Raw genomic sequence first — 25875 nt, 5'->3', positions numbered from 1 at the left:
GTTGTGTGCTTGTTGTTTGCTGCAATCCTTCTTAGCAGATGATAATGAAATAGGAGGAAAATATACATGAAAGAAGACAGGAATATCTTGTGCCTGCTCGCAGGGAAGCTATCAAGCATAGAAACAGAGCAGTGATAAAGAGAGCACTTGGAGGAAGGTGATTGCTATTAGCTGCTTCTCCACTGTAAATTGGGCACTGGGGAAAAAAAGACAGAAGTTCCACTGAAGTGTAGCAGAGGGGAATATTAGCCACCGTGTGCCAACTGTGCAGTCCGGAATGCAGAGGAATGAACTGCAAGAGGCATTAGTTTTAGAAATCCATCTGTAATCGCTTTCTAGTGCAGAGGAAAGTTGTATGAATAGAAAGATAGTGATGAACGTAAGGGGCGATGCGCCTCTCGGTGCAGCTTCAACCACCTGTAGTTATATGTATGTTTTGCTTCTTTGCTCTTCTCTGTAGTCCCTGTGCTGGGTCTGAAGTATTGTGTTATTTTAAATTGACTTTTATAGACATATCTACTGCCTTATCACATCTCACGTACAGTCCTGACCTGGGTATCTTTTCAGCATCGGCGTTTACATTACAGTTTAATACCCTATGACGCGTGTAGTGTGTGGGTTGAATTTGACTTAACAAACAGACACAAAGGTAATTGGTCATATCAGGTTGTAGTACCTGTTGGAAGAGTTGCCTTCACAAGGGGATGTTCTGTGCATTAAGCTCATCCTGTATTTTGTAGTTGAATTTCTGGAGTAATAAGATAAAAGTACTCACAGAGCGTGCAGGTAATGCGATTGTTGTGCAAGATGGACACAGCTGGGTGGAATTCACTACTGCCTAGAAGTTACATCAAGTTTGCAGTTGAAGCTTGGTGTGTGTAGCTGTGACTGATGCTTTTGGCCATCTATACTCTTAATGAAACTTTAAATGCTTTTTAACCACTAGCATTTTGTCCACCTATGTCAAGCTTTGAACTGCTTCCTTTAGAAGTTGTTGGCCGACTTTAATGTGGAAGTTACAGTCAACAACTTTTCAAGTCTTTCCTGCAAAATCAAACTGTTGCAAATGCTTGGTGTTAAAGAATATGAAATTTCATTGCTCCATACAAAATGGAGTTAAGAGAAGACCGTACTTTGTTGTTTTTTCTTGCTAGCAGGCTTGCTTATTGTGAGGGAACTTCCAGAGGACGTGGCAAAAATACCGTACTCAATTTTAACTACTTAACGATACTGCTTAAGAAGAGGTGTGAGTAGTATCAAGAAATACTCTTAACAAACCACAGGTCAGATTGCAATGGAGAAACATATGGATTAACTGACAGTGACCTTTCTGAGTCAACAAACCTGCACTTTGAACTTCAAGCATTCTTAATTCTGCCTTTTTGCCTTTGGTTCTGACCTAGTACAGCTGGAAATAAATATAGATCTGTAAGCTAAGACGCGTGATCACTGAACTTCAGATGTGGCTTTCAACTTGCTTGCTAGTAGCCTTGAAAACTGGATGGTACACTACTGTAATCAGTGGGCAACGTTAACAGTCACACTTCTTCAAATTAATTTAGAATATGGACGTTTTCATTTGGGAATGTGTTTTATTTAACATTAGTCAGTGATTTTGGAGGGAGGGGCACAATTTCACATAGACCGTAGATGCATGCTGTATCATCACATGGTGGTGGCACAGTATTTGTAAGATGAGAGCCAAATATTTTAGTTTTGCTTATTAGTATATTGATAGAAGACTGCATGAATTCTAGTTGCAACTTGGTGTGACGTGTAATTTGTATAGCCAACATTGTTGATAATGTGTCTTGGAGTACTGCGACTGCTAAAATGTAAATAAGAAAGGGAAATTAATCAGCCTTGAGGGTTTTGGATATGATATATTCAGGCTGGCATTAAAAGGTCATTAGGTATTCTGTTAAAGTCATCTGAGATTTTAATTGATAAAGTTAAAGTGGAATATTTCTTTTCTGAAACTTGATTAATAAGCAGATACGCTATTTTCATTACAGAAAATAAAACCGTTGGCTAAAATGGAATTTTTTCTGTGCTTTGGATAAAAATGATATAATAGTAGAAGATCTTTTAACTGGAAAAACTGGAGTCACATCTGTTATGAATGGGGTACAGCTTTGGCTGTTGTTCACTCCTCCATAAATTCGCAGAGATCAACAGGAATAAATAAGCGAGCCAAACCAGTGAAGCTAATTTTAGTTGGCTGAAATCACCACCATCTGGATTTCTGGCCTTGGTAAATTTATATTGATCCAATTCTTCTAGAACAGTTTGATACCAGATACATAGCAACTTTTTCAGATTCATGATTTGTGATGGTCTGTTCAGCTGTGCTCTCCTTTGAGTGCTTCAGGTGCAGTAACTTTCTTTTCTTTGGTTGGAGTGAATAATCCTATTTTTGTGTGTACGGGGTAAACATCCTTCTCTTTGCCCCGTTTTGGAAAAGAAATATTTCAGTTTAAGCTGTTCTCTCCTTAAAGCCACAGAAACAAGTTGAAATGGGTAGATCAGCGTGTTCTCACGTGATGCAATTCAGCTGTGCGTCTGCTTGCTTATCAGTTATGTTAATCAAATCAAAGAAGATTCATGCAGCGATCGCAGTTAACTGGCGCTCTGGGTATGGTGTCAAGTAGGTACAATGTATTATCCCCAGTAGGAAATGCAAGCAAAATATTCCCACTACATTCAAATATTGAAGAAGCTATGAAAAACAATCTGCCAATGGACATGTAAAGCAAAAGAATACAAATTGATTGGGCATTGGTTGTGAATAATTTACTCAAATACAGTTTTAAGTGAGTTTTAAGACCAGCAGAATTGAAATAGCATTTAAAAAACTTCGTGGCGTGTGGATTTATTTCCTGGCTGTCTCTTCATTTGCTTCTGTGGGCTTTATATTGAGCTCTTATAGACTAGATTTACAGTAAAACGTTAAAATTGGGGTCCAATTTACCATTTGCCTCTCTAATTTTAGGACTCGATGTGGAATATACTGTGCATCTAGTAGGTTCTTTCCTCTGTGAAGATCTCTAAACGAAGTAAATCAAATGTTCTAACCTCATGGAATTGTCAGCTTTTCTAGCAGGTTTTCATTGTAAATTTAGCCATAGAGGCAGCAGGGTTATCCACAGGGCTCCCAAATGGCATGATTAGTGCTTAGTAAAAGTGTTTTAGTCTATGATTAGCGCACATATCCTACAGAAAACCTAAATATAGATATACATTTATTTATACCTATTGCAAATTAATAACAAGGCTCTTACAGATTCAGTGTTGGATCACTTTGACTTTGCGTATCATTATGTGGTGTCAGGACCACATGTAACAAGACAAGAGGGTCTTGAATCCTAAGGCTCAAAATAATCTTGCACAAAATCAGTGTTCTGAAGTATGTCTGTTAGGCACTGGGTAAGCCCCGAAAGTTGTTTTTCTTTGATGTTGGTATAAACAACAACTTCTGTCTCGTTATTGAGGACACCTCCCAGTGTGAGGAGGCGTCCGGTGGCTCGTGGCAAATTTGCATCCTACAGCAGGTGCAGAACAAAGTTATTAATTTCTCATTCCCTAGCGATTTCTGAACTGCTTCAGACACATCTTTATTTACCTCATTAGTTGTGTTTCCAAACTTGTGTTTGGAAGATTACTGGTTTATTTGAGCTATTGGAAGTATTGTGATGCTTCATCCTTGTGAAGATGCCTTGGGGAGAACTTAGGTATTCAATTGTTAAGTATAAATGAAAAGGATAGAAGAGCATTTGCAGTTTTTTAAAATCCCTATTTCTGATTCTTTAATAAATTAAATCAAAGGCCAGGTGGGAGATGGAAAGGAGGGAGAATTACAGACACAGCGTATTTACTTCTCACTGATGCAGAACTTGATAGACCAGATTTTACCTTAAACTGAAATTATTCTATCCTTCCATTTAATTGTTAAGTCTACCTCACTTCATGCTAGCAAAATTATTTTAGGTTTTGGCAAAATCCACTGTTTCCATCTTTTATTTTTATACTGTTTAGTACATTAGAATTACTTAGGACTTCCAGAGGCAGGTATTTCCATAGAATGTCTCTATTCTTTGATTTGTCTGGATTAAGATAAGATATGGGCAAATTACTCCCCCTCCCCTCCCTCCCCAGGTAAAAGCAAGTTTGTTGGTTTGTGATGTTTCCTGCAGCTCTGTGGTGCGTTTCTGGTTTTTAATGTTGCTTGTGTTGTTATGTGTGTTATATAGAAAGAGAAGTTAAAGTTATCACAGAAGTTTCTAAAATATCCAATAGTTTTTTTTCTTATCTGTCACAGAAGTGTTCCAGGGTTGGGTATGAGCGTTTGGCCAATAAGCACGAAGTGCCAAGCAGTTATGTTTGCTTTGACACCCATTGAGGTAAAAGATCTGCTGCAATGAAGGGCAGGTAGAAACCAAAAAGGGCTTCAGCAGGCAAAGGGTTATATTACTGTCTCTTTATTTTACCTTGCATAAAGTCTGTTTGAAGGATTTATTTTGGTTTGGGATGAGTTAGCTACAACGTATACGGCTGCAGTTTAAAATGAGTGTGTATACAAAATCAAGCATACCCTCTAATCTCAGCTCTGATGTGAATGATACACCTTTGCGACTGTCATCAAGTTGACTGACAGCTTGATGCAAAGATGGTGAAATCTACTGACCCATCCACCCATACCGCTTTTCACCTTCCTAATAAACTCAAGGCTTGTGTAAGCGATAGAGGTTATTTACCTAGGAAACTAAATATACTAAAATTTTGTCAATTTTGACTGTTGACACATTTTTGAATAGTTATAAATATGACTTAGATCATAGAATAATACAATACTAGGTTGGAAGGGACCTCGGGGATCTTCTGGTCCAGCCTTTTAAATCCTGTGATGCTACAGGTGCTACAGATGACTACCTTGCTAGAAGAAAGTCGTGCCAGCAGGTTGATATTCCTGTCTCGTTATCTGAGCGTGTGCAGCTCATGGGCCTGTGTAGAGCTGAACAGAAATGCAGATAATTGCAACTTGAGTGTCTCAAGGAGAACAAACAAGCTACAGCTGTTAGTGGCAGCAATAATTGCCTAGAGCTGGTGAAGCTCCGCTGCTGCGTGGAAGTGCAGTGAGGCCCCTTAAAAATACAAAGGTAGATACAGACTAATTCATTAACTGTTCCACCGAGTTTAAAGAGTATCCCCCTCCTCATTTAAAACTCTTTTTGCAGAAAGAATATGATGTTGGAAGAGACATTTAAAATCCCTTCATAAGCATCCTTTGTCTTTCTCCATCCCACACCCTGTATGTCATTCCCCTCACCCCAACACACACTTTGCTTTTTAGATCCCTAAAACATCTTCTCAGGCATTATCAGGTCAGGTACATACTGATTAGTTGTCTATTTTGTAACCTAGAATGCTGCTGGAAAACAGAAAATATTTATTCTGCTACTGCATGAAGGTATAAGGATATAAAACTCTATAAAGCATGTGCCTAGTTACCAATGAAAATAAGATCAGACTTCTTACAGATCTGGTTTTCAGTGCCAGGCCTTGTCCACTGTATAAAACTATTTGCATCCCAGTTGTTGGCTGAACAAATACAGTACAAAAATATTTTGATAAAGAATCAAAAGATTATTTAAGATAAATAGAATCTTAGAATAGCATTACAGTTATAGTCACTCAAGATAGTGTCATAAAAGATCTAAAGCAGAGTGTTCCTGTAAACGTTAGCACGTCTGTGATGTTTCCCCATTTCATCTCCGACAGCGAGCGTGTTAGCTCTGTAAATGTTTAATGACAGATCAGTCCACTCCGTTTCCAGTGATGGCAATTCCATTAGGGGATCACAATTATCACAGCCGACCTGAACGGTCTAAAACCGCTGTGCTAGTAAAAGCGGAGCGGTGGAAGGACTGTACCTTTCACGTGGGTTTGCTGCTGCTCATCCTGCTCTCTCTTTTGTTGTCTCCTGGCAGCGCATTTCAATTATGTCAATGTCTCAACTGGAAGAGCTATTTGTCACCCTGTCTCCAGCCGTCAGGGCAACCGTCATCTCCGAGTTACAGGCACATTTGAATTACGGACTGCCAGGCTGAAAGGGCAGGTTGGCTACAGCTGTAGTTTATTAAAGACCCACAGCAGTGCTGCAGAAAGTCTGGAAATACAGCTTCCTAATAAATAATTCTCCTCCAGTATGAAAGAGACCTCTTTTCTTTTGGTTTTCTTCTCACCGAGGGCATCACCTGCTTGCAGGGCGTTCCCCTGAAATAATCCTCAAAGCTTTTCATAATTTAAATGTTTGTAGGAGTTTTTATGACTGGCTTAATCGCTGATGGTGGTCAAGGCAGCAGTGATGGAGAAACACCGTTGGTATTTTATGTGCTTCAAGCAATGCTCATAGAATCATAGAATAGTTTGAGTTGGAAGGGACCTTAAAGATAATCCAGTTCCAACCCCCCTGCCATGGAGAACACAATAACACAACTTAGGTAACAGCCAGAGGAGAAAAAAAACATTTAACACAGATGAAGTTTTCTATTACGGGTTTTCCCTCCTCACAGAGGAATAACCGATGCCTTGGTAAGGGTCAGGCTGTGTATGAAGAACAGCAGATATACCTCTTGTCCTCGGCAGGACCAACTTTTCCTCTTTCTGTGATTTCGAAGAAGAAACCATTTCATGATTTCAGAGTTGAGCAGTAATTTTTCTTTCTGACTGTTGCTATTTATAGGAATATACTTATTTTTGCTCGCCTCTTCCTGTGTGTGAGGAAATGATAACTCAGCTATCTGAAAGTAGGCCTAGAATGGTAATAATAAAATTACACACATATATGCTTTTTCTTATCTTTAACCCCATAAGGATAAAAATTTTGTTATTTTTATGTTTTTAAAATTATGTAATTACGTTTAATTACACAACTTCCGCGTAATTAAAATGGCCCCTTTTTGATGCCTCCGACTCAACATGTGTCATATGGGTCTCAAAAAATATATGGGTCTCAAAAAATGTTACTGATCGAAAAATAATCTTGCAATGCTTTTAGTATAACTGAAAAGAACCATTTTATCTAAGTGTAGTAAACCTACTGAAATACTGAAGCAGCTGGTAAATAACTGCCTATTTGGCATTTTCAGTGAAAATAACGTTCTTGAGTGCATGGCTCTAGACTCCAGCTCCACTCTAGAACTTCACAGTGATGCTCCCTACATATTGTATGATGCGATCAAACCTTTATGACATATAACAATTATTATTAGCACTTTTGAATTTATTTCATATTCTTGTATCAACTTGTAGCCGATGCTCACCCTGTGCGAAATTTAATTAAACCTTATTCTTTTGCTGAAAATTCCTTATTTTCCTTCAGTGATAATGTTCCTACACCCTTTTCAGGAGATACTGTGTGGGGATTGGACAATAACTGCTGCTGTTGTTAACTTGTGTACTGGGAATCGCCAGCAGACTGAGGCTCACCTAAACTAGAGGACATACTGGCACTGAAGGTGCCCACAAGATGCTCGCAATGCTGGCAGTTGCTTGCGGTCTTTGTAGGGAGGAAGGGAGGATAAGGCAGATATCAGCAGAGCAGGGATGTAGCGAGTCGTGTGACAGCATCAGTCAGCACAATAGTTTTATTCGGATACGTAGTGCTGGATTTGCAGATATGTAGGGCTGAGGCAGATCTCGTGTTCAGCCTTTTTTTTCCCTAAATAAAGCTTTTTTTTTTTTCCCCCCTCGTAGTTGAGCAGTTGTTCACCTCCTTGTTCTGAGTAAAATTTTATATTAGAAGCCCACTGTCATGTCCTCCAGAACCTTGTACTCTCTTGAAAAAAACCCGAAATGTCCACCCTCTTCTAGTAAGGATTATCCTTTACCTTTTTTGTTTCCAAAAGTGTTTGAACAGTTTTTTTTCTTTTATTTTTCTGTACCTTTCTCTGGGGTCACCGCTCTCGCTGAAATCTGAGCAGAACTCTGGGAAGTGACGTAGCTATTTTGTTGTCATGCATACCTTGTTCTTACTTTATCGAGGAATTTGCTGTGAAATTCCAAGCGGATTTAGTTGAGTTTCTTAAATCCATTCTGTTTTGCCACGTTTCTGCTTGCTTAATTATTTATTTTGTGTATGTTTTCTATTTTTTAAGCATGGTACCTTGTTCTTTATCACATATTATCTGTCTGATTTTCAGCCATTTCTATAAATCTTCAAAAGTACTTACCGGAGCCTTTGGCTTGGTATCATTTGCATATTTTATGAATGTAATTTCTGTCATCCTATTCAATAATAAAAAATTCTAGAAGGACTAGGTTCATGATCAGTTATGTAGCTTTTACATGCAGGACGCTTTCTCACTTGACGATGTACCACTAAACAACACACCCTTGGAAAGGGATGGAGGTCCTACTCCTACTGTCAGGCAAACGACTGTAATCACTCATCCTAGGGAAAGATATACACAAGCTTCATCACTTATTGGGGCTGTGTATGGATAATAACATGAAATTGCAGCACAAAAAGCTCCTTGCTGAGGCGTAGCATGTAGCTGTTGACTTTGTGATGATTACCAGGGCTACAGAGTTCCCGTGGCAAAGGAAAAGACGGTGGAGGCCTGCAGTTAGAGCTTAAATTATTCTCTTAAAAACTATTTTCTTTTTATTTATGTTGCCAAATTGCTGTTTATATATATGGAATTATATATATATTATAATATATATATATATATTATATATATGGAATGCTACAAAAATTCCACTGCAAACCCAAAATTTGCATTAAGTTTCTGAAATGTTTTTCTCACAGCGGCCAAACTGGGCTAAACTATTAACAGGAGAAAACACACAGGTGAAAAATTACTGCATGTGTGAAAAGTCTTTGATTTATAACCACTTCAAGTACTTTCACCACTTTGAACTTTTCATTGGTTCAGTAAATTGGTATGATGTGAATGTAAAGATGTAAGGATCTTTTCCTGCATTTTCCTTCAATGTCAGTAATTGTGTTAAGTTTCCTGTGATGCAGCAATACTGCACAGGAACAAAAGCTACAACAAAATCCAGCATTTTATTAAAAATGGTTTTGTTCTAAGGAAAAATCAGAGAGGAAATGAAATCACCTCCTGTCCCAATTCGCATTTAAGTAGTCTCCCCTTGGCAGTGAGTTTTGTGGCCTTATTTAGGATAAAAAGGTGAAGAAAAGGTTTATTCCTATATGTGAAGCTGCTGCTGGGTCAAGTTTCTCCTGAAAGAAAAGACCCATGAGTAGAGCTTGGAATTCTGGCTGGGTTTCTCTGTCAGTGTGTGCTTCCTTGCAGCTCTGTAGGGAAGGGAAAGGACGTCTCGGTGAGAAGCCTTCATGAATACAGGCTTACATTATCCCCAGCGGGACCAGTAAACGGCTCCATGTGACACCACCTCTACCTTCTGCTGAGGAAACCCAATGCTCTTGATGGAGCTCTACGTTTCTCTTTGAAACCGGCTTTTCTGCCTTTTCTAGCTTGATTTCAGTGGGTTGAGGCCACTTTGTCTAAAAACCACCCCTGGATGTGGATGTCTGTGACCCCTGTAGGAGGGAAAGTTAATCGCCACTCTGAGGTGACCCTGCAGGCAGGGGAATTAGATCTCGGCCACACAGAACCGTCAGGTTTAAGATGAGTAGAAAGCAGGAGTAATTGAGAAGATAATTCTGTTCTGTCAGTCTGAGCATTTGTTTTAATCTCTTGTCACAGTGCTTGAACTTGCACCAGAAAATCAAGAGAAATGTCTACGTCTGCCTCTTTCTGCCTGGTGGAGAATTAACTGATGCGTAGGGGAGACTGAAGGCGGTGGTTGTGTAGCTTTGGTTGCGTGTGAACAGCTTCTTACAAGAAAAGCAAAGCAAGGAGTCTCCTGGAAGGGAGATTCTGTGCTGTGTGGCTAGCTGCTCATTTTCTACTGCTAATTTATTGCCATTTTTGTCATGCTTTTAGCTGATCTGTAGTTCAAGAGTGAAACAAATTACTCCACACATATGGTACAGTAACTCATTCTGACCTTGTCCAAGACACATCAAGAATTGCTGCTCTCTGCACCAGAGTAGGTCTAACCCAGAGGAGATGAACGTATCTGTGGATGGTGATGGTTGTGTGAGTTTCGTGCTAATAGGTATTACAGAGCAGCCTTGTACTAAGCCAACTCCGTGCATGAGCAGCGTTTGGTTTGGTGGAAGATTTTCCACCATCCTGACTTCTTTTCCACTGTTTACATTTTCTGAGACAGGAAGAGCAAGCCCTGGTATTATCAGTTTGCTGCGTTCTTTTCAGCAGGAGTATTTATGAATATGCTGATTATCATTATTATGTTCGTCAGAGATATGCATTTACCCTGGGAAGTGAAGTTGAAGTTGCCTTCACACTGGCCCCTAGACAACCATAAGATGGTAAAAACTCTTGCATTGTTGCCACCTTGAACTGTACTCAAGTCAGCAATCCGGAGGGGCAAGGTTTTGCAACTCATCATAGCCCCCTACTTGAACAGATTTACAGTAATGCACGGACATTGTTCATAAATACAATATAGATTACTTCAGTTACCCTCATACCTCTTCAATTTTATGCAACACATTCTTTTTAGATATAAAATACTGGACTCTGTTTAACACATAATCTGGATTTATGAGAAACAGCACGCACTGTGGAGGTGCACTGATATTTTTTCATGGCAGCATTGCAAAGCTGGCGTGTTCTGCAATAGGATGGAAATCAATCTGGCCAAGGCATTAATAGCTAAGGTTAAGTTACTGTGGCCAAAACAGAATCCCCAGTAATTGCCCAGGATTGCTTCTTACACAAAGAAGCTGGACAGAAATGCCATCCCGTCTGTTGGGCATATGGCCTGGAAAGCCAGCTAATATTGGCTCTGTTCTAGCTCTGTACAACCGTATCGCATCTTATTTCCTCCTAAGCAACATTTCTAGGAACATACTGTAACTTTCTGCTAGGCTGTCGTTATCTGAAGCATAGTGCAGAAGAGCAGCCAGAACAACTGGGTCCTGAGCACTGTTGCTATACTGTAGCTAACAATGTGAAATTATCGGCTAATCAACCTCAAACAAACTTACCTAGGACAGAATAATAATCTTTTTGCTAATTTTATTTCAGTAACTACATCTCTTCATTATTGCAACTGGCCTGCGTAGCTTACGCTGCCTCTCGCATTTGTTAAAACTCCTCAGAATCACAGAATCACTGGGTTGGAAAGGACCCACTGGATCATGGAGTCCAGCCATTCCTAACACTCCCTAAACCATGTCCCTCAGCACTTCATCCACCCTTTCCTTAAACACCTCCAGGGAAGGCGACTCGACCCCCTCCCTGGGCAGCTGTTCCAGTGCCCCATGACTCTTTCTGTGAAGAATTTTTTTCTGATATCCAACCTGAACCTCCCCTGGTGGAGCTTCAGGCCATTCCCTCTTGTCCTGTCCCCTGTCACTTGGGAGCAGAGCCCAGCTCCCTCCTCTCCACAACCTCCTTTCAGGTAGTTGTAGAGAGCAATAAGGTCTCCCCTCAGCCTCCTCTTCTCCAGGCTAAACAACCCCAGCTCCCTCAGCCGCTCCTCATAAGACTTGTTCTCCAGCCCCTCACCAGCTTCGTTGCTCTTCTCTGGACACGCTCCAGAGCCTCAACATCCTTCTTTGATGAACAAAATGAAAGAGAAAAGGAAGGAAGTCTTCTGAGCCCAGCAAGGTGTCCAGCAGCACAGCTGCATGCACGTGGCACTGTGCTCATGCCAACAAGCCACCACTTCTGATCATGGTGCTATGAGCTCAAGCAGAGTGGTGATGCTTAATACAGGACCTGGTGATACAGCACGGGCTTTTGCTCTGCCGTGCTGGCATAAAGGTAGTGACCCTGATGGGAGCTGAGTGTCAGGACAGGCCATAAAGTGCTTCTCTCAGCTGCTTGTAAGATATGTCCCTCTTCTGTGGTTCTTGTTCCTGTCTCTCAGGTGCATAAAGCCTCGCTCCTTCCCAATCTGTGTCAGTATTCATGGTATTATAAATAAAATTTAGGGTGTATATGATACTTATATGACATTATATGTAGTATTTTATCTCCCACTGGTGCTTATATCTCATCTGAAACTTTCCATAATGGCTTTCATTTTTCTCTCTCGGATCTATTCTACAAAGTTGTGTGAGGGATAACGAATGCAGACGCACAGAAATTTTATAATAATGCAGTAGTATTTCACAGTATATGCAATAGCAGAATTCAAAACGGAGCTTCATTCTATCTGAAGCTTCTTAAACACTTATTTGGAGTTTGTAGAGGGCTTAAGTATCCAACATTTTTTTTTTTTTTTAAGGGAGTCTGAGCTTCAGATTAGATCTACTTGGGTACAAAGTCTCCAACATATGCATTATAGGGTATCTTACAAGCTGACCTACGCAGTTTTATTCAAATTCGAAAGTAACAAATGTTTTGTTTCCGAGCTTGTTTCCTCATCATTCAAGGAAGACTGAAAGTAAAATAAAATTTGACAGATATATAGACTTTACTGATTCAGAAGGCACATTTGACGCTTAAGAGTTTCTGCTGCAGAAATTAGTAACTCTACTCCCATTCAGCACTTTTAGTTGGTTGAGGTCAGTAGGGAGGTCTGTGTTTGTAATCTGGAACCGTGCTGACAAGTTTATTGTCCTGATTCTCTGTTCATTGTGATTCCACTGGCTGTCTAGAGGTACTTGCAGTTTATCCCATTGGGAAGATTGATACTAGGGCTGCTTTTAGTAAAACAGAACTCCAAAGTTAGTTTGGAATTAAGACAAATAGTTGTACTAAACCAGAAGTATTTTTTGTTGTGGTAGAAAATAAAAATGAAACATTTTAATATGTTGAGTAAGAATCTGTGGCTTTGTTTTCTGTGAGCAAGTAGAGATGCATTTCTTGCTGCCAGTGCAACGACATTTGATAGGAGGGTGACAATGAGATGCGAAGACATCAGCAGCACCTACATGCAAGAGCTGAGCAGTATATAAATAACACCAGAGTATTTTCAGAAGATACTTTGTTGAAAGCAGTAGTATATAAACCAATCTGAATGACTACAAACAGTGTAGTTGTGTTATTTCACAATACCAAAGCAACATCTAGAGCTTATGCCTGTGGGATCCACGCTCGTGTAAACTTTGACTCATCCCGGAGTCCTGGGAGAAACAATTGTCTTTGTGCATTTGAGGTTGCGTAGCTGTTATCTGCCAGGGCTGTGAATAATACTGCTGGAACACACTCCACAAGGGCAGGGTAGAAGTAAATGGGAGACAAAAAGTCCTTTATTTAGAAGGATAAACTTATAAATTGTATAGAATGTGAGCATAGTCATCTGTGCTACAGAACGCTATTTGAGTTTATACCACATCCTTACTGGGATGGATCTAAATGATAGATGTAGCTTAGTAGATAAGGCTTTGCATCAATATTTGTTTGAGAATATATTGAGCATATATATTTTGTTTAAGGCAAATCATTTAAGGTGCTTTTTCTCAGCTCCAGGCAGGCAGGAGCAACATCAGCCTTTAGTTTGAGTGGATGGGAATTTCTGTAGCACTGAACCTAAGCCAATACTGATCATCGGGAACATCCCAGAAATGAACAAACAAATGCGTTTCCAAGGTTTGAAGAGCTTGCATTCTCTTCCTTGCTAGCCAGGTCATAAAGCTGTTTGGTCTGCTTTGAGTGTGGGACAGGAGGAGGTCGTGCCTGCTCATAGTTCTCTGAATGAGAAATAGGGTGAACAAGAAGCAGTGCCTTCAAATTTTGGAATTATTTATCACGCTTTGGGTTTGTCTCTGTTGCATGGTATAACAGATCAATTTTGTAGTTCTGAAACAGAAATTACAAAAATAGTAGTGAAAGACTGTTCAAAGACTATTAGTCGTAGCACATAATGATGAAGAATTTTAGTAGTTTGTGTTTCCCCTGTGATTCAGACGGGAGTACCCACCAACACTGAATCAACGAATCCTCTATTATGTTTTATTTTCTCCAACAGATCTTTTTGCTGATTCAGTCTTCACAAACTGTATTTTCTTGTGTTGATTCACGTGCAAAAAGACTTCCGCAGATTCAACTTTCTCTCTTATTCCTAGAAGAAATCCGCTTCCATTCTTTTTATTGTAGTTGGGACAAGAAGAGCAGGAGAGGAATCTGATGATGTTGTTGATTTTGAAGCAGTAACAAATACAGTCAAATCCATAAGGTCTGTCTTCAGCAAGAGCTCCAGAGATGTCAGAGTTTCAATTTCTTATAAAATTCAAGAGTCGTTAGGTTTTGTCCACGTACAGTCATGTACAGGAACAGGCCCATGATATCAATTGGCTCTTAATGTTAGACATGAAGACTGAAAATATATCTTTCTGCCTCTCTTTCTCACAACTCCCTTCCTTATTGTATCAAAAAACTCTCCTCTGAGGCAGACATCTCCCTTTTAAATGTTAACAACTGTTGTAGGTGTGAGTAAGGTGCCTGCTTCTGCAAAAATGTTCGGAGTGAAGGTAATAAATCCATTGTGGAAAACACTATGAACAACTTTTATACCACACTTACAAAATTTACATGAATTTTAGACAACATTTGCTTTGATAATGTTTGAAAATAAATGGAAAGAAGAACAAGAATCTAAAGTCAGAGGGATTGTTTAGATTTCATTGGTCTTCTGCAAGCCTAAGCAAATGCTCTGTTTTGTAAAACCTATTGCCAAGGTAATGAATGATTCCTATGGACAGATATGAACAGGATAAAAAGAATGTTTTGAGCTTGCTAAGGCTGTAGAAGAGTTAGATGAGCAATGCGGGTGTGAGGTGCTAGAAACTCTCTTAATGCTGCCAAGGGGAGAATGAACAGTTTTAACCTCTTGGACATGTGACAAACCATGAAGTCACTACTGATCTTCTTGCAGGGAAGAATGAATATCTGAACCGGTTATAATGAATAGTGACCTGGGCTTTTTTGTGTTAATTGGGTAGACAACTATTTGTGACTCCAAAAATGCTACCATCTTACCTAGCAGGCTGTGAATCCATATCATTACTATCATTAATACAGGAAAGAACATCTACTGGCTAGAGCACATCTGAGTAATCAAACCCCAGAAATATAAACAAGCTGCAAAATCCATGTCTTGCTTACTCAGACAGGTCTTGCGTATCCCAATCATTCTCTGTTTCAGATAGTCGAGGCAAGAGTAGGTTTTGCTAGAATCCTCCCTTTCCTCTCTGCTTTCTGTGACTATTAGCTTATGTAGAACTAATGAATTATTTGCTTGGAATTTAATCCTTGTCTTAAAAGCCTGTGCAAACTGGTGCAATTTAACAAGCTAATTCCCCAGTTCCCAACTCTTAGATGGACAGTTCACACAGATCCGCTGCAGTTTGGAAGCGTTTGCGCTCCACTCCTTCTTGCTCTTCATCTTTGTAGTCCTTGTGAGTGCATTTCTTTGTACTGCAACTGAACGCTGCTTGAGCAGTTGCACTTCTGCTGAGACAGAAGGTAAATAAATGTAAGTCACAAAGAGCTGTTAGTTTTGTGCAACGATCTTTGCGTGAATTAAGGTCCAGCGGGATATGCGAGCGGTGGGACTGGGTGAATTTTCACAAGCGTGTTTGAAAGTATATCACAAACTATAAATAAAAGGTCAACATAAAGCCTCAAGACAAAATACGGAAATGATTCCCTCTCAGACTTCATTAGAGGAGGAATTCTTTGCACGTTCAGTTCCAGAGGCTAACTATCTGTCAGACATGGCCAAAAGGAAAGCCACCTTTCTTCCTCTTGTTTAGTAAACACTTTGATGTTCATAATAGGTGAGATATTTCAAAACATTTATGTAGTGATAGCTGGGAAAATAATCTGGCTATGAGTAGTCATAAAAAGAAATACACTTGAGTGTGTATATATATATTTAATATATATATTTATTAAAATGTGGTCATAGATGTCTACACACTTCATATGCATAATGTGAGAAGATAGTGAAGCCGATACTAATGAATGCTAGTTCTAGAAATAGAATTTCAAGTGCTAGGAAACTGATCAGGTGAAAAACACGTAAGGCAAAAATAGTACTACTGTGTTTTAAAGTAGTAGTATATTAAGAGAAAAAGAAATCCTAATGATAATGTGTATTCATGGAATAGTTTGGGTTGGAAGGGACCTTAAAGACCATCCAGTTCCACCCCTCTGCCATGGGTAGGGACACCTCCTGCTGGATCAGGCTGCCCAAGGCCCATCCAACCTGGCCCTGCTTCATGATAAGGTGAAAACTAGTATAAATATAAGTGATAATATGGGATGTATGTGTGTTTAGCAAACGTTTCTGTTTTGAATTTGGGAAAATGCCAGGCAATTAAGAGGATATGGTAATGAAGAAATACTGACTATTTCAGGAGTAGGAAATATGTTAAAAATGAACTTAATGTATCTTGATGTTTTTTCTTTTTAATCACTGTGTCTGGATAATTGACATTTTTAAGAGACTTGGATAAGATCTTTTCTAATCAGGCCCTGCTGCTTCTTCTTCTCAAGGGAAGCAGTTTTGTTTATGCTGCCCAGATTGTAATGTTTGTCGTGATTACCATGTTTCTGTATAAAGGTAGATATTTTCAGAAGGCTGCGCAGCCAGTATATGACTAATTGCCGCCTTCTTCACCTTGAGTAGTAAAAAATCAACTGTAGCAAACATTTAGTAAGTGTTGCGGTAGATTCCCCATCACTTAACTGATTTTAAGAAACATTGAATATTGTGTGAGCTGTGCTGATAGATTCTTTTCACCTGACCCTTTGAGAGTAACAAAGCTTTGGTTATGACCTGATTCTTGTTTTATCCAAGTTTGGGTGTATCTTCTCTTTAGAAATGTTTGTTTTGTTGGTTTTTTTTTTTCTGCTGGCAAATATTTTCCATATTAATGCGTTACAGTTCTAGCCCTGCTGGTAGGCAGCTGCAAGGTAGTGGGGCATTGATACTGAGAGATCCTCTTTTATGAAATAGAATCATAGAGTAGTTTGGGTTGGAAGGGACCTTAAAGCGCATCCAGTTCCACCCCCCCTGCCATGGGCAGGGACACCTTCCACTGGATCAGGCTGCTCAGGGTCCCACCCAACCTGGCCTGGAACACCTCCAGGGATGGGGCAGCCACAGCTTCTCTGGGCAATCTGGGCCAGGGCCTCACCACCCTCACAGTGGAGAAGTTCCTCCTTCTGTCCAGTCTAAATCTGCCCCGCTCCAGTTTATCCCCATTGCCCCTCATCCTATCACTCCAAGACTTTGTGAACAGCCCCTCCCCAGCTTTCTTGTAGCCTCTTCAGGTACTGGGAGCCTTCTCTTCTCCAGACTGAAGAAGCCCAACTCTCTCAGCCTCTCCTCGTATGGGAGGTGCTCCAACCTTCTGATTATCTTTATAGCCTCCTCTGGGCCAGTTCCAACAGCTCCATCTCCTTATGTTGAGGATTCCAGGACTGGACACAATACTCCCGGTGGAGTCTCCCAAGAGAGTAACAGAAGGTCAGAATCCCCTCCCTCGCCCTGCTGGCCACGCTGCTTTGGATGCAGCCCAGGACACGTTGGCCTTCTGGGCTGCGAGCGCACATTGCCGGCTCATGTTGAGCTTTTCATCAACCAGCACCCCAAGTCCTTTTCTGCAGGGCTGCTCTCAATCGCATCGTCCCCCCTCCTGTACTAAAACTGTGGAAAATCTGTAGGAACGTGGCATGGTTGGGGTTGCACAGTGTGTGATCCACTCGGAGCCTGCTGCCCGTAGAAGAATGAGCTGGAATTCTGTTTCCCCAAACAGCGATAGCCGTAACCAGGAAAGGAGACAGAGTAAATGTGTTTGATAGTGTTAAGGCCCCTGTTGGAGCTTGTCCTTGATTTGTGACTGTGCCGCTGGCAGCTCACATGAGCCTCAGTCAGAGATCCCTGCGTGATGCAAATCATGAGTGTGATAATGTTTCATTGCCCTTCTTCTTCTGAAGTTCAGTATGGCAGTAGTTTCTTTTTATGTAGTCTTGGCCTTATTCAAGCTATGGCCACAGGCATTAAGAAATCCTCAGGCTTTTAAAGGAGGTGGTGGAGAAAAACACTATATATTCTCCCGTCGAGCTGTTCTGCCAACAGGTTGACTTGCCACTGCCTGGGAGAATATTGGCTTCCGAATTCCACTGCAATTCCAGCCCATTAGAAACACTTGCCTTCTCACCATCCAGGAGTGGAGCTGTCTCGTTTAGAAGTCATTAAGAGAAAGGAGCACCAGAGAGTTCTGTATGATTAAGAATGATTGAAGTTCGTTTTCCAAGAGTGCTTTCCAAACTATTCTTCACTACTATTCATTAACATTTATGATAACCAGTAGCAATATTGTTTTATATAATACCTGAGTTGCTTGTGATGAGGCCGAATGTCACTACTTTTGCCTTGGCGCTGTTTTGTGTATTACTGACCTTAGGGGAGGCTATTGTGGTTCAGCAGAATTTATCTCGCTCACTGTAAACCCCTCTGTAGGCTCTGACTTAATCATCTGCAACAGCGGAGAAGATATTCTCATTTCATGTCTTCTACACACTACAGTTTGAGAGGGTTTTTTTAAAATTTCCTTCAACTAGATGTTTTATAGAGAGCTTCCCCTGTATCTCCTCAGACCATATGATTTAAAATGTATTGAAATCAGTGCAGTGGTAGAAGAAAATGTATAATTTATATACACATTTGAAAAAAGCTATGACTTGAAATTCAAAAGAGACGTTGACGGTGGTGATTGGCCTGCTGCCCTAGAACTGCTTTCAGATCCTCTTTCAATTTAAGCTTCTTTCATGATGAAAACACATCCACAACTTCTACAGTACTGTACTAAGGGGTGTTTCATGTCAGAGCATTATTCTTAGATTAAACTTCACTCCGAATGTCATAGTAACACAAATAAGAAACAGTAGGAAATAACATGAGAAACGGTGTTGATATAAGAACTGTTTCTTAAACTGTGCTTGATTTTTATCCCTCACTGACTCCCTGACTGATTGTTTCCCAACCTAACTTTTTCTAAGCAGGACAAATGGCAGGAGACTCCGTTCAGCAGGCAGAGGCTGTGGCACGCAAGCAGTACAGCCGGTCAGAACTGGCACTGCTGCGTCTCAGGACTCTTGCATGTGTGTTAGCCAACCAACAGGAAACAGATTTTTTTGTGGGACATACACAACCACTGTTCTGATACGTAGGAAGGAGAGAATGATGCTCATGGTGTAAGATGAAGAAGACGATGCTTATGGCCTCTGGCACTACTTATGATAGTAACGCAGTTCCATTACAGGCTTCATCCTAGGAGCCACACTGACTTATTTTCTCTCTCCTGTACAAGCCCAGGAACTCAAAGCCATCATCCTCCCCAACAACAGGATGATGTTTGCCCTGAGCATGAAAGCGCTCTCTCCAGTGGTTAACATAATCTTTAGGCTGGAAATAGATGGGCAGCACGTGGAGTATGACCTGCGATTAAATCTTAGCTTCTTGATAGCACTACTACAGCTACTAGCCTTGACTCTTACACAGTAAAAGAGGAGGAAAGAATAAACTTCCAATGCCTATAGTGACTGTATTCAGTGCATAATTGGTTTTCTTGACCAGTAGCCGGCACTGTGCTATTCTGTGGGAGGTATTCTTCTGGTGAATGGTGCCCCTGTGACTCTGGAAGGCAGTGTTTTCTTTACTAAGAAGATCATTAACTCTGTCAGGTCTGCTAGTCTACCTTTGCAGTGGACAGGAACGTGATTTTCAAAGGAGAATAGTTGGCATTTGGTACAAAAATGGTTGAGGGCTGGAGAGTTTGTGTTAGAGAGAACGACAGCAAGACAGACGAGTAAGTAAAGTTTGAGCTTTACTGTGTGACAGAAGATGGGAGAAGGAAATAGGGGAGAATATACCACTGCTTGCGAGGTGGAATCAAGAAAGGAACTTATACGTATAGGTATATTTATGTAAGTCATATAAAAGGAACGTAAGGATATGATTTTACTTGTAGTGAAGTTTGTGAAAAGAGAAATTGGCTCTAATATCAGGATGGCAGTTACTAGTGACTCGCTTGTACCCAGAAAGTGTTTGTGAAAGCCTTCTCGCTCAACATACTAGAAATACCATAGTGCCAGCACCCCACACTGAACTCCAGTCCAGATTTCCCTGCTCCTACACATTACTCTCATAAACCCAGTTAATTATGAAGTCTGAAATCTCCTCTCGGGTTTCGTGTTGGATAAGCTGATAGTTGCTTCTTGCTTGTCCATATCTGGGTATCACTGCTCCTGCCACCAGGCTTGCTTTTGGTGTCCCGTGTCCCTCTTTTATCTTCAGAGATGAAGCTTCCTCTGGTCTCTCTCAGAGGCTTTAGGTCTTCATCTCTCCATGTTCCAAAACAATTCGTTTAGGAAAGGCTTCAAGAAAAGATGAAAGCTGTTTTGTAAGTTCTTTAGAAGCTTTAGTGCAGTCTGTGGCAGAGTTATCACAGAATCACAGAATCACACAAGGTTGGAAAGGACCCATTGGATCATCGAGTCCAACCGTTCCTAACACTCCCTAAACCATGTCCCTAAGTACTTCATCCACCCGTTCCTTAAACACCTCCAGGGAAGGCGACTCGACCACCTCCCTGGGCAGCCTGTTCCAGTACCCAATGACTCTTACTGTGAAGAATTTTTTTCTGATATCCAACCTGAACCTCCCCTGACGGAGCTTCAGGCCATTCCCTCTAGTCCTGTCCCCTGTCACTTGGGAGAAGAGGCCAGCTCCCTCCTCTCCACAACCTCCTTTCAGGTAGTTGTAGAGAGTAATAAGGTCTCCCCTCAGCCTCCTCTTCTCCAGGCTAAACAACCCCAGCTCTCTCAGCCGCTCCTCATAAGACTTGTTCTCCAGCCCCCTCACCAGCTTTATAAAAGCTGGTTATAAAACAGTCATGTTTTTTAAAACAAGTCACTTTCCGTGTTCTACTCCCTCGGTGACCTCAGCAGTGAATTTCAAAGCGTGATTACTTTCTGCACTAATAATTATTTCCATTGATATTCTTCAAATCAAAAAGAGAGCCAGAACTTTTACAAAAGCATTAGCCTACATCCTCTCTCTGAATGAGCATAAGCATAATATTCAGCAACACAGTCTTTCCATAGCAATAAAACTGTGGAAGGAATTCAAGCTTGCCTAACTACGGAAAAAGAAAGAAAATTCTCCTAGGACTAGAATAACTTAGTCCCTGGCTTCAGTAAATAAAGGATTTGTAGTAGAAGGACCTCAGCTTGGAAATGCTTCTGAATATGGTATGGATGAGGCTGTCGTTTTTAGCTTTATTTTTCCATGAAATCATTTGTCACTTTTGGAGAAGAGCTGTAAGAGGTGCTGTCGAAAACCACTGTTCACAAAAAAAAAAAACCCACAAAACAAGGCAATCGGCTTAGCCCAAAGTTAAGAGAAGATGCAGATAAAACCTGTAATTAGTTACGCAGAATGTAGTTAATAGAAAAAAATATTTATATAAGCGGCCTGACATATGTTGAAAGATCCTGAAACTGGAAATGGAAGTTGGCAGTGTTCAAACCGACCTGTGTTTTCGTATGTATTCCAGTGTAATGTATTCCACTCAAATACGCTCCAAAAGCACAGAATTTGAATAAAAGATGGGTTTTCCCGTTTCTTTTATCTTTCACTTGGAATGTGCATTTACAGTGCAGGTTAGTTCACTGGTTTTAGTGCCTGCATTAAAGCGGTCAATATGCCAAAGTCATTCTAGAGACAAAGAAGTGTTTATGTGTAACTTTTCTCATCTCTTTCTAGACATATGCAGTAGTTCCACAACAGCCAAAAAAAGGAGGTTATTGATTTTATAGCTTCTTAAAAAGAAACCAAATTTGTGCAATAGAACTTCTAAAATCTAACAATTAACTTGAAAAAAACCCGTACCTATCAAACGGTGATTTCCAAATACTCATTTAGGCACTGGTGATTAGCAAAGTCTTTAAGAAGCTGTAGAGACCTGTTTGGTCTCGTATTCTTCACCAGTTAATTGCACTACAGTTCAGGTAAGCTGCATAAAGCTCTTTCTACTGTAATACTTCCAGTTTGGTTTTAATAAAAAATAGTGCCTACAAGAATCTGAGAGGAAAGACAGCGGATAGGAGCTGCACCCAGTTGTCGCCTATTATGTGTGTGAATCCAAGCCAAACTGGGATAAGACCGTTTAGATCTGCCAGAGAAAAAGGAGGATGCTGGAAAGTAGAAGGACTATAGGAGAATGTAGCTATCCGGGTTCTGCTAATAGTTGTGGACTTAAAGCTACCAAGAAATATTAGTGTTGATTATGTGTTACATAGCTTTTCTGAGCCATTCAGCCACCCACAGGCCACTCTTCAGTTTCAGATATTCCTTAAGTGTTATTTGCTTGCTGCATCCTTGATTTTTTTGCCTTCTGTGTTTAATTTCGTAATGAATGTCGTACTATATTTAGCTGGGACCTTCAGTAGGATCTTTCGATCTCTCCAATCTGCTTGCTTTTCTGCAATCTTATCGAAGAGAAATCTTAATTGGCATAGCTGTCTGAATAACTCGACAAGGCGGTAGCTAAGCCACAGTCCACCGGTTGCCTTGGACTTAATTCTCACAGTACTGGAGTCTGTGATTAGAGCAGCTGCTGGTGTACCTTTCAAAAGCAAAGTTACTGCCAGTGCTGTGTCTCCTGGCTAGATTTTGAGGACAATGGGTCATTCCACTAATAACTTTATCTGGTATCTTAATTGGCAAGTAAAAGATGTGTTTATGGCTGTATAATTGACTTGTTTGTTTTCTCTGTTATCAGAGATGTATTTTGGAGAGGGGAAGGGGACAAGTCTGAATTAATTTATATCCCTCCTACAATTGAAAAGCCATCTGTGTTTAGCAATCAGCCTGACTATCTGCATATTTCCTCAAAATGGAGGCCAAAAATATAGAAAACTGCAAATGTCATCGTAAGACCAAGTGTGGTGTGATAGTTTCTCCAAATTGCTCCGATTAGCCAGCTCTCTTCCCAAGTGACTCATCATCAAACAGCAAAGAACACGGCCTGTTCCTTGAAATGTTTTTAAAATTCGCCTCGTGATGCTGAAAACACTTGCTGCATTCGATCCAAATTTCGGAAATTGTTCTAGGATTGTATTGATATCAGAGGCTAAACATAAACAATAGGACCAGAAGCATCCTAAGTGGTTTAGTTTTCTTTTATTTATTTCCAAACAATGATTTTATTATGGAATGCTGTCTCCAGAGCAGCCTAGTTTGCAAGTGAAAAATATTTGTCTGAGCGATATATTTCTAAGTAAGAATTGCTTTGTTTTGCAGAGAATTTGGCCGCTGGAAAGTAAACAATCTTGCTGTTGAAAGAAGAAATTTTCTTGGCTCCCCACTGCCACTTGCTCCTGAATTCTTCCGTAACATAAGGCTACTTGGACGCCGCCCGACCCTTCAACAGATCACAGAAAACCTTATCAAGAAATATGGGACACACTTCCTACTGTCAGCCACCTTGGGAGGTAGGGTTAACTCTTGGAAGCATTATGCACGAGTTTGGCGTGTTAGTCACACCTGATCTCTCCATAATACTATAGTGCTCCAGTCATCTCCAAGCAGCTGCGCTGCGCGGCTCTCCCTGGTTGGACAGGTATGGGAGCAGGTTTTGCCTACGAGCCTCCAGGGTCCTCCTTCTGCCGATGTTAAGCGTTCCTTTATTCATAGAATCATAAAATCACCAGATTGGAAAAGACCTCTTGGATCATCAAGTCCAACCACTCCTATCTGCCACTAAACCATGTCCCTGAGCACCTCATCTACCCATCTTTTAAACCCCTCCAGGGATGGTGATTCCACCCCTCCCTGGGCAGCCTCTGCCAGTGCCCAATGACCTTTTCTGTGAAAATTTTTTTCCTGATATCCAGTCTGACCCTCCCCTGGCGGAGCTTCAGGCCATTCCCCCTTGTCCTGTCCCCTGTCACTTGGGAGAAGAGCCCAGCTCCCTCCTCTCCACACCCTCCTTTCAGGTAGTTGTAGAGCGCAATAAGGAAGAAAGTTGTGTTTTTTGACCCTGTGTATACAACCTTAGGGTCAAAAAGATATGAAATCCCATTGCTAAGACTGAGGTATTGTCGCCGTCTTCCTGGTGAGCACGCTTCTGGTCTCTTGGAGATGTTTCTTTGCGCTATCAGGTCACTAAGACGAGGGACACTTTTTCTGTGAGAGGCCCTTATAACAATTTACAAGATAACAGATTGTACAGCCATCTGGGTACATCACAGTACTGCAGACAGAGCGAGAAAACCAGGAACAATCATTTCCAGTAAGTCTTTTCAGTTAGGAGACTTATAAACTACTTTGACTGCTGGGAAGTCTTTGTATTATCACTCTACCCTTCTTGGGACTCACTTAACCAGTGGGACTAAAAGTTTAAGAAAGAGGTGATGAGGCTTTACCGTGTGATTCCTATTACCTTAATGGAATCTGCATCTCTAAATCCCCGCAGAGTAATTTGGAAAGGGTAGCCTAATATATAATTGGGATCCAGTCACCAAATGGATTGAAGTAATCCAGTGAAGAGGCCTAATGTTCAAGAAAGAGCATGAATTGTTCCAAAGGAAAGATAATTAGTGCCTGCGATTACCCATCTAGGCATTACGAAATGAACTGACATTTTAGAAATGCAGATGTATCCCTTGATGGGTGATTATATTAAAGATAATTCTGGTGATTGAGTATCCTTCCAGCAGGACAACGTCTTGTCAAAATCCTTTATTCTCCTGAGGAATGGTTCTCTTTAATACATTTCATAACTGAATTCTAACCGTATATTAAAGAAATGACAGCCTTCCTATTCTCTTTTGGCTGATATCTGAGATCTATAACTGAAATGGCTCACAGGAGCTCGCTTTTGGAAAAGACTGTTCTAGAAACAAGGTGAATGTCTCACTGTAGTTATTTAAAATAATAAAGAACTAATTCCTATCATTATTTTGGAAATAGTGCTTCTACAGCAGACATATCACTATTAGAATTTTAAGAACAAATTACATGTGTTGACTGGTACTTAAGGACAAAATTTCCAGAATTTCTTTCAATTACTCAGTATATTCCTTTCATGCAAAAAGTGTACTTTGTATAAATGACTGCTTTCTTCTGCATACAGCACATAGTGCATCTGAGCAGCAAAACTAACTGCAGAAGAGTAAATGAAGTGTTTCTTTAATCTAAAGGATAATAATTAAAGGTTTAGCTGCAGCGCATGTCATACATTTTAGCATTTTTAGTTATTTGCTAATTATTAACTAATACATATTTCAATGCTAACGGCCATTAAGTTAATTTTCAAGTTGAAGTTGGACCTAACAACTCAGGGGAGGGAGTCTCACACAAGAACAGCTGCTCTTTAGAAGTCCAAAGCACCAGTGTCCCACTGATCACAGAGGAGCTGCAAGTTTGATGCCTTTTAGGAAATACGGCCCAAAACAACAAATAAAACTTTGAGGGCGCTTCTTTCGGAGGCGTTTGGAACTTGTAGCTTTAACATTCAGTGTTCTCCCCAAAGCTTCAGGATGCGCTACAGGTAAGCTGGGGTAGGACACCCTTTGCTTATCCCTCTCCAGGCCACCTCACAAAGGCCCAAAAATGCAGCTGCTGCCCCGTGCTTGCAAAATTTTTCCGCTCACAAGGAGATGGTGTTGACTTCTGGGCTCTGTCACTGCTTCATGATGACAAAGGGAGTTTTTGTATTAACTCTGGGATTTGATGTAGGTCCCTGTCCTCAATTTTTAGGCATGGTTTCAGGCACACCTGCTGCCT

The 25875-nt window shown here is 40.6% G+C and overlaps 1 protein-coding gene across 2 annotated transcripts in view; it reads left to right on the top strand.

Moving 5' to 3' along the window:
* BRINP3 (BMP/retinoic acid inducible neural specific 3) overlaps positions 1–25875 on the top strand; it is a 195297-nt gene that overhangs the window by 85751 nt on the left and 83671 nt on the right. For both annotated transcript variants that reach the window (XM_054073474.1, XM_054073473.1), the window contains one exon: positions 23389–23579. In XM_054073474.1, coding sequence (XP_053929449.1) covers positions 23389–23579 — 191 coding nt within the window. The remainder of the gene's footprint in view (positions 1–23388; positions 23580–25875) is intronic.

The sequence above is a fragment of the Cuculus canorus genome, chromosome 8, assembly GCF_017976375.1.
Source record: "Cuculus canorus isolate bCucCan1 chromosome 8, bCucCan1.pri, whole genome shotgun sequence".
NCBI lineage: Eukaryota > Metazoa > Chordata > Aves > Cuculiformes > Cuculidae > Cuculus > Cuculus canorus.
Note: the sequence above shows the minus strand (reverse complement) of the source record. Positions and strands in the feature narration are given on the sequence as shown.